Here is a 15,591-nt window from a genome sequence, read left to right as displayed (position 1 = left end):
GGAGATGCTCCTCGGGTCTCCTGGGGAACGACCCTGCAAAGCCACAGCCTGCTGCAACCATGCATTTAAAGATCAAAACTGCAGGTTAAAACACCAGGTTTTAATAGAAACTTTCTCCCGCTTCCTCCCTGAGCAGCGTGGAATTCCCTTTAGGAATTCCAAGGTGCCTGAGCGAGCTACAGAGTCACAGCACCTTACTCAACAGTCCATGTTTCAGGTTTTTCTAGTTGTTGATTTCCTTCTCTAAAATAGGTAGAGTGGCTGAGTGCAGCCAGCAGGGCTCTCCCCATCCCAGCTGCAGTTTATGGGTGTCCGGATGAACAATAGATACCAAGGTGGGGCGCGCGCGAACACATACACACACAGTAAAAGGTACGGTCTTCAGTAAAGGAAAAGCCAAGAACTCGGAGACCCTTCACCGCGTGTCCGCCCGAAGTGCCTACCAAATCTCTCTCTGTCCCCGCCCGCCACCTCCCACCTTGTGTGCGCACGAGGATGCGGCGCCTACGTCAACAGCGCCCTCGCTTCCAGGCCCTTCGGCGGCTGCCGTGACTGCCGCAAGCCGGGGCGACTCCGCCCTCGTGCCGTCTGCAGCGAGCCAATCCGCGCTCTCTTGGGGCGTGGCTGACGCCTCCAGGTCCCGCCCCTATGCCGCCGCCCGCCTTAAAAGCCCGCGGCGCGCTCCCGGCCTCAAACAGCTGCGGTGGCCGCGGTAGTCTGAGAATGCAAAGTGCCATGTTCCTGGCTGTCCAGCACGACTGCGTACCCATGGACAAGAGTGCAGGCAACGGCCCCAAGGTGGAGGAGAAGCGGGAGAAAATGAAGCGGACACTGTGAGTATGCCCTGTCTCCCGAAGAGCTCTTCATACCCAGCCTGGCTTTGCTGCTAGAGACCTACCTTCCCTCGATCTCGGCTTTGAATACTCTAGTCTGCGTCTCTGCAGAGAAAGTGTGGGGGCTTGGGGAGGGGGGAGGGAGGAAAAGTTAGCTTGCTAGATATGGTGGTATGTGCTTTTTTTCTATGTGAGCTCCGAGAGTTTAGGAACTATAGGAAATGGTTGAAGAAGGTGGCGGTCAGAGAAGGGCTGGTTGGCTTTTTGTTCTGCATTTAATGTGGCATCAGAATCCTGCAGCTGAATAACGTCCAGCGGCGTCTGTACGTTGCATTGTTAGTTCTGAGCTGCTTGCATAGCTGCTGGGTGGAGATGTTTGAGTTGATTCGCAGTGTATGAGATCCATTTTTAAATCACAAAGTAGGGCTCACCCAGTCACGACTATGGAATGAGTAATTTGCTCTGCAGTATCTGCTGCGGAGAAGCACTGTAGGCGGTCGCAGAGGGGAGCTAGGGAATCCACACACACACACACCTATGCATTGTCTCTGGCATAGTGCAGACCCTCCTACCTCCAGTGCAGAAAGGGAAGAAACATCAGCTGGGTCAAGACTGCTGTTCTCAATTGAAAAATGACAGAAAGCTGTAGTTTAACCATGCAGAAAATCCACTACCTGTTTATTAGGTCAGAAATAACTGGTGAAAATTTAAAATACCCTGGCTGTTATGTAGTCCTATCCTGCTTGTAAAGCTCATTATAGTCAGATGAATGGATAAAATTGTGTTCTAAGGTGCTGGGTTTAAATGCTAAGAGGGTGAGACTCGTCTGCTTTATTTGTAGCTACTGCAGCTGATGACAGTTTGACTATTCAAGAATTGCCATTTGAAGTATTTTTTTTCTCTTTTTTTTTTTTCCAGCTTAAAGGATTGGAAGACCCGTTTGAGCTACTTCTTGCAGAATTCCTCTGCTCCTGGGAAGCCCAAAACTGGCAAGAAAAGCAAACAGCAAACTTTTATCAAGTAAGTTTCGGATCCTGTAGTTACAGAGATGAATATCTAGCCAAGCCAAGTGAATGGGAAAGGGGAACTGTTGTGTCGGGGGGAGCTCATTTACGGAACTTCTCTTGCAGGCCTTCTCCTGAGGAAGCGCAGCTCTGGGCAGAAGCATTTGATGAACTGCTGGCCAGTAAATGTAAGTTCACCTCTTGAATGTGATCTCTCACCAGTATCTTAAAAGCCTAGAAATGATTGCAAGAAGTGCATTAGACATGACCACCACTGACAGTTCACACCCTCTTTTTCTTTCCCTTATATCACTGAGTTTAATCATGGAAAAGCAAGAGGTATTCACCTCATGTGGGGAAGAAAAGGTAGCCTAAAAATTAAAATGCCAGTTACTCAGGCTGTGGTTGAGTCAGCTTTTCCATTGCATAGAATATTTTCAAAAGCCCTAGTTCCTAGTGAACTTAAGGCCTATAAACACTGGTCTTGCAGTGCCAGTGAAGTTAAGTATACTTTTGTTGCAGACTACAAACTTAAGCATTTTGCCTACTGGCATCTTAGTGCTTAAAGAGCCAGACTTAGAGAATGACAGGCTTGAATGAAGTCTAGGGAACTGATCATTTTGCGCTAGAAGAACTGTGTATAATTCGGTCGTTCCATTCATGCTGCTTTTCCTGTGCTTCCAGATGGGCTTGCTGCATTCAGGGCGTTTTTAAAGTCCGAGTTCTGTGAAGAAAACATTGAATTCTGGTTGGCTTGTGAAGACTTCAAAAAAACCAAATCACCCCAAAAACTGTCCTCAAAAGCAAGGAAAATCTATACCGACTTCATAGAGAAGGAAGCTCCCAAAGAGGTAAGAAAACAGGTTCCTCAGATCACCTTCAACACTGTTGAAACATGAGACTTGAATACACCACATTCAAGCACAAGTGAGAAAAGCCCTGTGTGGCTCTCATCCCAGCTGTCCTAACATTTAAGTTTCTCCAAAATTGACAGTTATGACTGATCACAAATTACACCTTTATGTTTTATTATTAAGCATCAATTTGCAGTGTTGAATAGCCAATAAATGGACTTTTGTTTTGTTCTTTCAGATAAACATAGACTTCCAAACGAAAACTCTGATTGCCCAAAATATCCAAGAGGCTACAAGTGGCTGCTTCACCACAGCTCAGAAGAGGGTGTACAGTTTGATGGAGAACAATTCTTATCCTCGGTTCTTGGAGTCAGAATTCTACCAGGACTTATGTAAAAAGCCACAGATCACCACGGAGCCTCATGCTACATGAGACCAGGAGTCCCCCCCCACACAAAGGACATTCCATTCTGTCTCCCAAGAGCAAAGGCTGTGACCTGCCAGAAAAAAAAAACTGACCTTGAATTCAGCCTGAGTGTTAGGAAAACATCGCTCAGAACTATTGATTCAATGTTGGGTAGTGAATCAGGAAGCCAGCAACCTAGGAGAGGCTCCGTGTGAGAACGGCTTCCCTCACTGTGTGAAGAACAGAGGGAGGGAACCGGCCTCTGAATGTGTTCTTCCTCCTTGTCGGGAAAGCAGAGTTTGAGATGAAAGATCCGATGGAATGTTGTTGGAGCATTTAAAATCAATAGGTCTGGGATTATGTGGCCTTAGCTAGTTGGCTGTACACCTTCCCCTAAACTAGTCCATGTTACCACATAGTGGTGTTAGTTCTAGTTTTCATATTTTAGTACTAAGTAACATTACAATGTTTACCGTGTGCAAGGGTGTTGATGTTCTTAGGACTACAGATCATTAGTTCTAGTGTGTCACGTATCACTGAAACTGAGAAGTATGTTTGAGTTGTTAAATGGTGTGTGTGATGGACCGAATGCTGTGCCGTGCTGTAGAACCAGCGTCTGTTACGAGTGCCAAAAACTGTCTTGCGGGCAGCTAAACTTTGAAGTGGTTTTTGAATACTTTTAATAAATTTATTTTGCTAAATAATGTCATTGAACATTTGGAAGTCATGATGTGGTTCTGTTGTTTGATTTCAGTAACTGGAAATATGTCAGCTATCAGAGAAAAGAACTTTCTAGCAAAGAGGTATCAGTGTGGATCAATTGTTGTACTTGCCCACTGAGAAATCAACAGCTCTGAGAAGTGAGAAATGCTTGCTTCGAGGAAGATGTTCTCCTTAAACCTATAGACATTATGTAGTCTTAAGAACATCAGACCACATTCCTAGAACCACTCATTGTGAAAGTCAAATGTGTTATTTAATAAAAGAAAAAGAAAAAAAAAGAGCATTGACCTGTGTGTTAAGGACCAGCTAAATATTAGTAAGTACAGTTACAGGGCCAAACAGCCTAAGAGAAGGAAAAGGTTCGTGTAAATGTGGGCCTGCCTGGCGAATGCTTGGTTCCAGACACCGGGCATGGGCAAGAACCTGGTCAGTTCTTCCTTCTGTGATTGGGGCAATACGAAAATCCCAAGTTTCCTGCACGTCCTGCCTTCATTTGGCTAATAATCTGTGCTGCTCTGGGTAACACTGAAGAAGAAAGCAAGTGCTGTGCTTGCACTAAATGCAGGAATATGTTCTAGCTGAGAAAAACCTTCATTCTGGCTAATTTGGAGGAATTCCCTTTCTGAAGCAAATTTTCTATATCTGGAATGGTTTTAGTAAATGGGGGGAGATTGGGGGGGCACCCTCAGCTTGAAATTGGAAGACCTTAACTCAATGACATCCCATAGCTTTGTGACCCTGGGCCTTCCCTGGATACCTCTCTTAACCATCTCCCTAATATACACAATAATGGGGACTTGAGAATTGGGACACACTAAATGGGTAACTTTTTATCTATGTGCCAAAAGAAATAGTCTTTATGACTACCCTAATTCACACCTTTAACCAGATGTGTGGAACAAGCACAAGTACAGGAGGGACAACCTGGCTCATTTCTGTATCACCAGAAGCCAGAATGACATATAACAGGTACAGAATAAAATAAATACCGTTGGCATAAGTGAGTTCTGAATTCATTGAAACAGTGATACTGTGGTGGAAATATGACAAATATGTCAGGTCTCTATAGCACTTAATTCATAAAGGCTTTGCCTAACAAATCTCCTTTGCCACTAAGTTCCATTTACCTCACACTCTGTGCAGCTTTTCCTCAGTCCCCAGTCTGATAGAAGATGCCACCATGCCTGCAGTTAACCCACCACTCTCTGCTACCTCCTACACCTTATATAGTTCCTTCTTAACTCTAGTGATGCTTTCAACACACAAACCTGATCTTGCCTCCTGTCACTTACCAACCCCTGATGGCTCTCCTGAACGTTAAGATGAAAGCAGCATTCCTAATATAGCCTAACCCCGCAGGGCTGACTTCCTCTTACGTTCCAACCTGGTACACAATCCCCTGCACCGGCATTGCTGGCTGCCTTCCATTTGCTTGAAGATGCTATGTCCTTCGGCCCCAGGGAATCTTTCCGTCTAATGGTTCCTCTCCACAGTGTAATTTTAGCTCTTGCTCACCACACCCCTATCAATGCAATTGCCACTTCCCCAGGGAAGTGGACTCTGATCTCCTACCTAGACCACATCTCGTTTTAGATGTCACAGCACTGGGTTCTGTAATTTAATACTTAATAAAGGTATTTCTCATATTTCATAATTGATAATTTTAACTTTTTCAGTTAGATTATGAAAAGCACAAGTGAAGATCCTGTGCTTCTCTCTCTCTCTCTCTCTCTCTCTCTCTCTCTCTCTCTCTCTCTCTCTCTCTCTCTCTCTCTCTCTCTCTCTCTCTCTCCTCTCTGCAGATTCCAGCATCTGTTATACAACATGAGCAAGATGGATGGATGGATAGATGAATGGATGGACGGACGGATGTTGGAAGAAACTGTACGGAATTAGTGAGATAGGAAGTATCTGTCAATGCACAGAAAGATAAAGACAAATTTTACTAGGGATTTTTTTGTTTGTTGTTGGGTGGATTTTTGTTTGTTTGTTTTTTGTTTGTTTAAAGAAGAGATCAGATTATAATTCCCAAGCTAGTCCTAAATGACTACGCTTGAGTGATTCTCCTGTCTCCAGGCTCTGAAGTATATGGGACTGCAGACATATTTCACAACACCCAGCTTTTTTTTTTTTTAAGTACAAGATTTGAAAATTCCAGTCTCAAATGGGAATGGTTGTAGATATTTTCAGAACTTTTTCATTTGACAATCAATCAATAAATATTTTTAACTAGGCATATTCCCCATGCCATTTGACCTTTGGTAGAAAGAAAAAGCCAGTAATAAAAATAATAAATAAATCAAAAGTTTCAACTTGCAGTGCTTTTGAAAGCATAAGCTTTATTGAGATGGTATTTTCCATGGCCTCTTGTGCAGAACAAACTGAAACAGATTTCAGATTAGAAACCACATACCTCCACAAATAAGTATAACTTACTGTTCCAGTTTCCCACAGTTCAAACACTCTGGACAGACAGTCCATTCATTTTGATAATTCTTCATTGTGAATGTATTTTAATGCCAAAGATTTTTCAAAATATAGTCATTTCTCACAATCATCATAAAATAAATGTAGCAAAAGTTGTTTTTATTGTCATGTGAGCACGGTGGGACAACAAATAACTTTCAGTGAAATAACCCAAAATGTAGTAGGAAAAACTTGTGTGGTACTTTGGTGCTGTCTGATTGTAGTATTCCATTGTTTGGATCTGGAGAGTAAGAAAAGGCAGAGGCTGGGAGCTTCTGTTAGGAGGACGGTCATCAGAGAATGTGGAGATGAGAAGCCTGCCCTATGCCAAACCCTGTTTCCCTAGTCTGAAACTGCATCTGAGGGATTAGCCTGAGCTACAGAGAGCATTATCATCACCAAAAGGCAAACTTTGACAGGTCTGGTTGAGATGCTTTTTGACGTACCTAGTCCTTTTTGCCAATGTCAGCCCAATGAGTCTTCAGTAATTGTTTGTAATTCTTGGCTGAAGAACAGCTTGGAGTTACTTAATGTGATAACATCCCAGAAGTTCTTCTATAACCTACAGGATAAAAGAGGTAGTCTAAGGCCACAGTATGAAATAAAGGCCTGGTAGTAACCATTTCTGATCCATGACCCAGCATGGCCAACACACAATGTTAAGGGTAAGGTGCAAAGGGAAGTACAGGAGGTGAAGGGCCTTGCATATTCAAGGTTAAGATTTTATCAAGAAAGAATTAGACACCAAACTTAACTAAAATTAATAGAAATATCTCAGACAGCAATATGAAGATTGAAAGTATGGAAACTTGGAAGATAGTTAAAAGATTGTAGTTTTAAGTCAGATATAAAATTCAACCTGTCTACACCAGAACATGTGCAAATAATTCCATGTAGCTTATATTAAGTTATACATTTATCTATTCTGTGCAAAGCACTGATCATGAAAACATGTGCTCCCTGTTCTGAAAGTAGCACCAATTAAGTAAGTGATGAAATACATATAAAAAAATATAGCCAGGTATGGTGACATGGTTAATATTAGCAATTGGCATGATGACAGAAGAAGGTTGAGAGTTCAGTTATATAAAAGGAAGAAAGGAAGAGAGGAAAGAAAAGCAAGGAAGCAAGGAAGGAAGGAAGGAAGGAAGGAAGGAAGGAAGGAAGGGAGGGAGGGAGGGAGGGAGGGAGGGAGGGAGGGAGGGAGGGAGGGAGGGAGGGAGGGAGGGAAGGAGGGAGAGAAAGAAGGAAGGAAGAAAAGGGAGGGAGGGAGTGCATGGGGGAAGAAAGAAAAGAGGAAATAAAGAGAAAAAAGGATACTTTGAGTTTAAATTAAATAAAGGATTTTGTAAATAAAGAGAGGATATATTCAGAAAGGAGAAATCATCTAAGAGAGGAACCACAGGATTACGTCTCCATTTTATGATAATAATTTGAAAGGCAGGTATTTTTAAGGGATCCATATTTGAAGTTTACTGTTGACTTTAGTATTGGCAAATGTTTATAAGGGGTTTCTGAGTACAGAAAATGTACAAGAGTAGACCCAATGACCCCTGTTGTGAGAGGCAGATGCAAAGCAGAACTCAAATGCTGCACTTAATTTCATTGTTTAATTTTTATGCATTTTAATTAAAATAGAACTATACTACTTTCTGCCTTCCCTTTCTAGCCTCTCCCAGGTACCCTCGCTTCAACCCTTTTGACCCCAACACAAACCCTCAAACTGATAGCCTCTTTTTCTTAATTATGATCGTTACATACCTGTACGTATATTTATGCGTGTGCACAAACATATAAATTCACCCTTCTGAATCTGTTTTTGTTATTTGTGTGTATATGGCTTCAGGGCTTACCACTTTGTATGAGGTAAGTCATAAGAGGACTCTCCCAGCAGTCATTAGTTTTCTTTAGTTCTTTGCTGAGGAATGGGATCTATGACATTTATCCTCTTTCCTGTAGTTTGATGTATCTATTGTCTCATATGGCTCATGCAGCCATTTCTGGGGGAGACTGTTTAACTAAGACTTCCAGGTATCCTGGCTCGACAATTTTTCTGACTTCCCTTCTGATATGTTCCCTGAGTCACAGATTCAGGAGCTGAATCTCCTGGGGCTATTATGCTTCTCATGATCTATTGATCTCTGTACTGTGTCCATTGCAGTTTTCTGTGATGGTTTCTCTTTGCTGGGAAGAGAAGAGATGCTTTTACAGAAATGGTATTAGTTATCCTTATATCCACTATCTGTGTACATATAGTAAAGAATTACATGCTGGTTTAGTAAAGTGGTGGTAGCAAGCTCTTTTCTAAGACCCATGACCTTCACTAGGAATTTGGTTGGATTTATAGTACCAACAAGGAAAGCCTTCTGAACAGAACCAAGGGGGCAGAGTTAGCCATCATAGACACATGCTGGTCTGAGGAGCATGCAGATGCACAGAAGGCAAAAGAAACCTTTTCCTTAAACTGCTAAGGAATTAAATTTTAAAGGAGTAAAAAAAGAAAGGAAATTGAGTATAAAATTCATAGGAAGAAATAGTTACTTTGAAAATAAGAAAAATGTTTCAGAAGGAAGAAGAGAGTTAGAAACTGAAAATATAGAGTGCTTTCTGTGTTAAAAATAGAGAAACACAGTGGCACAGGGCATCTGGATGCCATATAATTTTGCTATACTTATCAACATAAAAATAATTTTTTTTCAATAATAATTGCAATTTTGTATATCCTCTTCAGGAGAGATCAGAATAAGACAGACTTAGAGAAAGAAGAGACTGAGAAATTGCATGCTGGGTTAAAGGCCATAGAAGAGAGGTTAGAATATGCTTTCTATCAGAATAAAGAAACTTCAAAAGAATCCAATCTGGATCCTCTTATAAAAGATAGAGATAGTTGCAGGTGAAAAAAATCTCCAAAGGCTTGAGGAATTAGAATGGTAACTATAGAGATGTAATATATTGAGGTAAGAATCCAGATTCGACGTATTGATGCTACCTATGTCATACAATAGATTTTGTTTCATTTTATAGAGTTTGGAGAATTAAGATATGTACATATATTGATACACTATACTACTGCTACATGTTCAGAATTCCAATGGGTTTTTGCCCTGAATTTTGAAAATGATGATTCTGAGATTGCACAGTTATTAGAGATAATAGGTATCTTAGAGATGCCTTTGCAGATAAAAACTTATGATGCTCATGCATAAATATCCAATAAAATAAAATAATTTTAAGCATCATGGCATAAAATCTGTTACAGACATAGCTTACAATCCTGAAGGTCAAGCAACTATGGCGATGCCTAACAAAAAATTAAAGAAAATGCCCATAGAACAGAAGGATGATATGGAATTCTCCAAGGATAGATTAAATAATGCGTTATTGATTTTAAATTTTTTAAATGTCAATGAAACAGATAACTGTGAAAATACACTGGATTTTAGAAAGTACTCTTGAATTAGATCGGCATAAATATGATATCCTCAAAATGGAAAACAAGAAAGACGTTATATTGGGGAAGAGAATATGCTCTTGTTTCAACAGGAAGAGAAAAGCTCTGGATTTCTTTCAAGTCAGATTGGTATTTCTTGATATAAGTCAGATATGGTAGAGGGAGACCTGTGAAGATCTTGAGTACAGACAAGAAAAAAAAATCATGAAAACCAATAACAAGCAACTTGTACACTGATCCTCCTACATGGGGGCTCTGAGACTGGCAGAGACATGAGAATGTCACCAGCTAGAACTTCAGCTATGCATAGTAAATAAATCTTATTAGCTACAGAATCCTCAAGACTTAGCAGGCCTTCCTTCATATGATAAAAGGCCTTCCTTCATAGATAAAAATATGTGTTACAGTCTGATCATACAATCCAAACCAACCTATAAAAAAAAGATTCTTTCACCTGCTCTAACAAAGAGCAAAGAATCATCTGTAACTGATTTCTGCACACTGCACATTCCACATTTATGTTAATGCAAAAACTGTACAATCCCTTTGAAAGTGTGTTTGTTCACAGAGGAAACAACCAGAAAAGCAAGCCTGACAAGAAACACCTTGAGGATGCTGAAAAGGATGCTGAGACACTGAGATATATTTATTCCAGTATCCTGCCTGATCAAATCTCAGACTGCCTTAATAGCTTTTTCATCAAAATCTGCTTCCAGGACAGCTTCAAAGAATGCTGCCAACCCCATTTGTTGCAATCTTTCTGATTGTTCCAGTCAGGACTTCATTTAAGCCTGCATTTTCACTGCATGCAGATTCTGGACAACAAGTGCTACAGTTAGTTTTCTTAAGACTGACCATTATCCCAATTTGGAGGAGGGGTACAAAGGGAAAATGACACCACAAATTAGCAGGAAGCAATTTTAAGAGAGCAGCTCCCATATTCTCAAGAGTTGGGGTAGATGGGTTTTGGTCATTCATAGGATGGTGGATGGTTGCCATCATTAAAGGGGGGTTGTTTGGAGGTTGTTAATGGTCTTGGGTCAGGGAGAAAAGAAAATATAAGAGGTTAGATTCATGGGGTTCTCTCCCCCCCCCCTTTATTCTTCTATTTCTCTTATCTTACGTTGATGGAGGAGGGAAGAGAAGGGATGGAGAGAGAAAGGGGGGATATAGAATAAGAATAATAGGAATAGTTGATTATAGTCGAATACAGAGTGATCTACTATTAAAGTATTAGAGCTATTACTAGCCAAAAAAATCATATTGGTATTGATCTTTGTATATTGATGCAAAATTGAGGTTATATTTTGCTGCAACATACTGCTTGAGGTACCTAGGTGATTTTTTTTAACTCAATATTAAGTTCCAGTTCTTTTAGAAGCTGCTATTACAATTGTTTAGGATAGTTAAATAAATAGTTAGTCAGTCAAACTTATGGTCATATCAGATACTAGTTAAGTTAATTACAGAAATATGCTTTCTCTAGCTTGAACAGATAGTAAATAGCTAGTAACAATCAACATTTGCCAATTTGGATGTACTAGATAAATGCATGGTCTTCAAGAACCTGAGACCTACAGAAAAATGGCATTTTAAGATGTTTTATTGCTTTAACTATGACTATTTTTCACCATGAGATGTGTTAGCTCCTAGCAGCACCCTTTTCTACTTCAAAGAATATGATAAGCATCAAAGAACATCCTTATGTAGTTTCCTTCAAATGTGACAAACAGCCATTGGGCAAGAAACTGTTCTTGCTTCTTTTACAGACAGAATGCTATCTAAAACTAACAAACAGAATGCAGAGAAGTCAATTGCTGAGCTTTGCAAGAACAAAGTAGGCAAGTCCTTCATAATTCTTGCTTCACAGAAAAATCTGTCAGATATAATGGGCCAGAGGCTGAAGACAGATGCTCCAATGTTATAGAGGAATTTGGGGGAACCATACAGATACCTGACTGTCTCTGTCATCTCTTTAGCTTTGGAAGCTGCTTACCTACATTTCCTACATTCTCAAATAATATTTATTACTTCTCAAGTCACCAATGGAGTTGAAGACTAGATAATATTAGTCTCACAATGAAAACTTAAGTGGTGTAGGATTTAAGAAAATACTAGTAGGTATAGGAAGATGCTTTTAGATTGTTTTGAGTTCCTGTTCTGACTTCCTTCAATGCTGAACCAAAATGTGGAAGTGCAAGCCAAATAAACCCTTTCTCACAACTTGCTTTTCTGGTCATGGTGTTTCACTGAAGCAATAGAAACCCGAACTAAGACAACAACTTAAAGAAAGAAAGATGTATTTTCCTCAGGTTTTCAGAGGTACAGTGTCTGATCAGATAATTGCATTGTTTTTATTGTCCATAGCAAGTTATAATATCATGACAGAAGGGCAAGGTGAAAGAAAGCTTTTTATACCATAGCAAATCAGGTAGCAGATGAGACAAGATTAAACCTCCCAAAATGTGATCAAATTATGAATCCAGCCATCTCATCTGCCTCATTCAGTGCTGCCATTTCCTTCTACAGCTTCTGGTCTTACTGTGTGCTCCTTATGCATAGACCTGGTACCTCTTTTATGAAGGTGCAGTTAAGGAGACTGGCACTTACCATGGCCAAAAATTAATTAACTAACAAGGAAGGAGTCAAGACTATGAACAAAAATCAAATTACTTTGAAGGTGGCAGAGCAGCACAATTATAGCAAGTAATTTAAGACTAAGGGGGACATACTAGTTAATAAAGTAATAAAAGCTTAGTGGGAAGGATTGGATTTCTCAGTTCGGTAGATCAGATTCATATTTGAAGGTAACCAATCAATGAAGCAGGCACACTGAAAGGAAATAGGGAATAAAGACACAATGGATATGTTCCACAGCAAGCATTAGATGTCTACTTAAAACATACCCTGCTACTTTACTCCAGAATGATTTTATAGATCAAGAATGTGAAAACTACAATTTGATTCCATCATATCCTAACTACTGTGTCTGGTTTTCTCTTTTTTTTTTTTTTCATTTTTACCCTTACCCATTCCTTTATAATACATAAGATAACTGGTATATGTGCATAGAATATATATATATTCCATTGATGGGTCAATTCATTAATTTGTTAGTACTTCTCATGATTGGTCATCACTCAGGATAGAATCTGCTACATAGAAGCCAAACCTTCAACCAATGAGTCTTTGAAGGAACACTGCATGTCCAAACCATAACACAAATCAGAGCCACGTGCTTATTCCACATTGCCACTCCTACCCAATGTTCGGCAAGCCCCAGATCCTATACCATACTTCCAATCAGTTCCTTAGAATACTCTTCTAATATTGGTATTCTCAGGTGATTTCTATGCTTAGAAAAATTTAAGAACTGTCTGACATGGTAAATTGATGAGCCAATGGCTAAAACATTCCTAGATTTTGGGTTGATTTTTCTGCCCATTTAACCTTATATCCTGATACTGACTAGAAGCATTTGATACTGGGTTTTCTTGTCAGTTTTCCATAATAACTAGATGAAACATTGCACCTTGCATGCAGCTGCTTTCTCTTCTCCTAAATGTTACCTGTTCTTCAAGGTGCACATGGAGTTTCAGCTTTGTGAAATTTTCCTAAGTGAAGGTCTGTTTTAGATTCCAATGAAATGATGAACAATGACCAGTATGACTTTTTGTGCTTAATTTTAAGAGTAACTAGAAATATCCAGATACGAAAGATTTAGTCCAACTAATCCATGGGTTTTGACTTCGTGGCTGAATAGCTCACAAATCCTCCACTAAATATGCATGCAGTAGCAAATGATTTCAGTTAAACATGCCAAACTCATTTGCAAAAAAAAAAAAGGTAAATTCATGAGTCCAAATAATTTCTCCTTCTATATGCCTTTCTTACAAAATTAGAGAGCATTAAAGTATGTGGGGCTTGAATAAGGTCTTAATGTTTGATTTTCTCACATCCCAAAAATCATCTGTTATTGATATAGTTTAAAAAGTGCACTAAGCCCTATTCAAACTTCCTGGGGAGCAAGGCTAAATAAAACAAGTGTGTTTATTTAGCTTGAGTATATCTTAGGTATGTACAGACATCCCATCATAATCAAAATATTAAAAAATGAAACATTCCAAAAAGGAGTAAGTAGAAGCTATTGTCTGCTGACTGTTTTTGGAGTGAGGGTAAGCCCAGAGTGATAGCTGTTGTTGTTTTGTTTCATTTTAACTTTTTGTCTTTGTGTTTAATGCACTTGGAGCTTCCAATCTTTTAGGCCTATTTCCAGCCTATTTCAAATTACTCTCTCAGTCTTAAGCTTCAGAATGTAATCTTAGGTAATCAACAGTGACAGCATTTTGAGACAGTACCATTGAGCACTGTTAAAAACACTACATTTACAGGAGCTTAGTGTAGTCTGGCAAGGGCAAGATAACAGGCTTTGGTTCAGAAACGGAGTGGTATTATTTTTTTCCTGTTGATGAGGAAGCTTGAGATATTGATCGTCATTTGGCACAGGGCCTCCTGGAGGATAGCTCTCATAGAAGTCGACATTAATCATTGGAACATAAATGTCAGGGCTGCAAGTTCTACTTCTTTCAAAGGTTTTCAATTTGTGTCAGGTTCCAGAGACACACAAATTCTGTAAAGTTTGTTTAAAAGTACAACTAAAGGCATCAAGATTTTAAGGGTAATGTAATTTAACCATGTAATCACTTTAGAAATAATTTTGATCATGACTCATGTGAAGGAAGTCATGGTTTTGTTAAAAAAAAAAAAAAAAAAAGCTTGTGAATATCCCACAGTATCAAACAATACTAATTGCTAAGTAGCTCTTTGGACTGATGTGTTTATCTTAATGTCACTGAGCAGTTAGTTCATGACTCTGTATGTGGGATTCCAGGATGCATCTAAATTTGATCCTGACTGAATGGACTATTGTTTTTATCCAGTCAAGCATGGCTGTTGTTAGGTTTGGCAGCTGCATGTTTCAGTTCATTGGGGGGGGGGGTAGGGGAAGTGGTGGACCAAACCCCAAATTTTCCAGAGAAGAAGAGCTATGCTAATAGAGCATGACTGATCTAGTTTTTCTCCCTCAATGAAGAAATTGGTGACCATAGAGAAGTATTTGTTCAGGGTTGGGGATTTATCTCAGTGTTAGAATGCTTGCCTAGCAAGCACATGATCCTGGGTTCAGTCCTCAGTTGCCGAAAGTGAGAGAGAGAGAGAGAGAGAGAGAGAGAGAGAGAGAGAGAGAGAGAGAGAGAATCTGTTCAGTCCATTTTAATTGGATTACTGAGTCTTCACGTGAATCTTCCATCAGATGTATGCTTTGCAACATCGTTCTGTCATCTATAGTTTTTTCATCTAAACAAACATTTTCAGTTTTTATGAACTCTAAAAATTACCTAGATTTCATCCTATGAATTTTGCTCTTGATGTTAAGCCAATAAACACCTTATTGTATTGTATTGCCTATAGCTGTTTAGTTATCTAGACAACATTTCTCTTTAAAGTCTTCCCTTACCTTCTATTTTCCCCAGAGGCAAGGCAGCACTCAGAACAGCAGCCCCTAGTGAACAAGAAAGTAGTTAGAGGAGGAAAAATAGTTACAATTGGATGTTGTAAAAGAGATGCAGCTACAAATCAGCAAGCTGGAAGAGATAGAAATGGCCAGGAAGATGCTCAAGAAGGAGTATGAAAGAAGAAAGATGTGTTTTTCTATGCTAACAACTGCCAGATCTGAGGACTTGGAGACACGACCTTGCACTTGAACTGTTGAGTCTAGACTTTCAGAGTAAAACAGAAAAGTGAGTTAAGCAATCACGTAGAAGAAACAACTAATCAGATGCCTGCTATTTTTAAA

At 39.7% G+C, this 15,591-nt stretch overlaps 1 protein-coding gene across 1 annotated transcript; it reads left to right on the top strand.

Moving 5' to 3' along the window:
- Positions 1-690: 690 nt before the first annotated feature.
- Rgs2 (regulator of G protein signaling 2) lies at positions 691-3,811 on the top strand. Its single transcript, XM_021163248.3, has 5 exons — positions 691-833; positions 1,752-1,853; positions 1,964-2,025; positions 2,522-2,688; positions 2,930-3,811. Exons 1-5 carry the CDS (start codon positions 724-726, stop codon positions 3,122-3,124), a joined length of 636 nt encoding a protein of 211 aa, XP_021018907.1. The 5' UTR covers positions 691-723; the 3' UTR covers positions 3,125-3,811.
- Positions 3,812-15,591: the final 11,780 nt, after the last annotated feature.

Source organism: Mus caroli, unplaced genomic scaffold (genome assembly GCF_978045245.1).
Source record: "Mus caroli unplaced genomic scaffold, Mus_caroli_1 scaffold_1, whole genome shotgun sequence".
Lineage (NCBI taxonomy): Eukaryota > Metazoa > Chordata > Mammalia > Rodentia > Muridae > Mus > Mus caroli.
This window is presented reverse-complemented; position numbering and strand designations above follow the sequence as displayed.

Coding starts and splice junctions, on each gene's coding strand:
- Rgs2 (XM_021163248.3), top strand. CDS start 724: ATGCAAAGTGCCATGTTCCTGGCTGTCCAGCACGACTGCGTACCCATG. Junction 1,854..1,963: donor AAACAGCAAACTTTTATCAA/GTAAGTTTCGGA, acceptor CTTCTCTTGCAG/GCCTTCTCCTGAGGAAGCGC. Junction 2,689..2,929: donor AGAAGGAAGCTCCCAAAGAG/GTAAGAAAACAG, acceptor TTGTTCTTTCAG/ATAAACATAGACTTCCAAAC.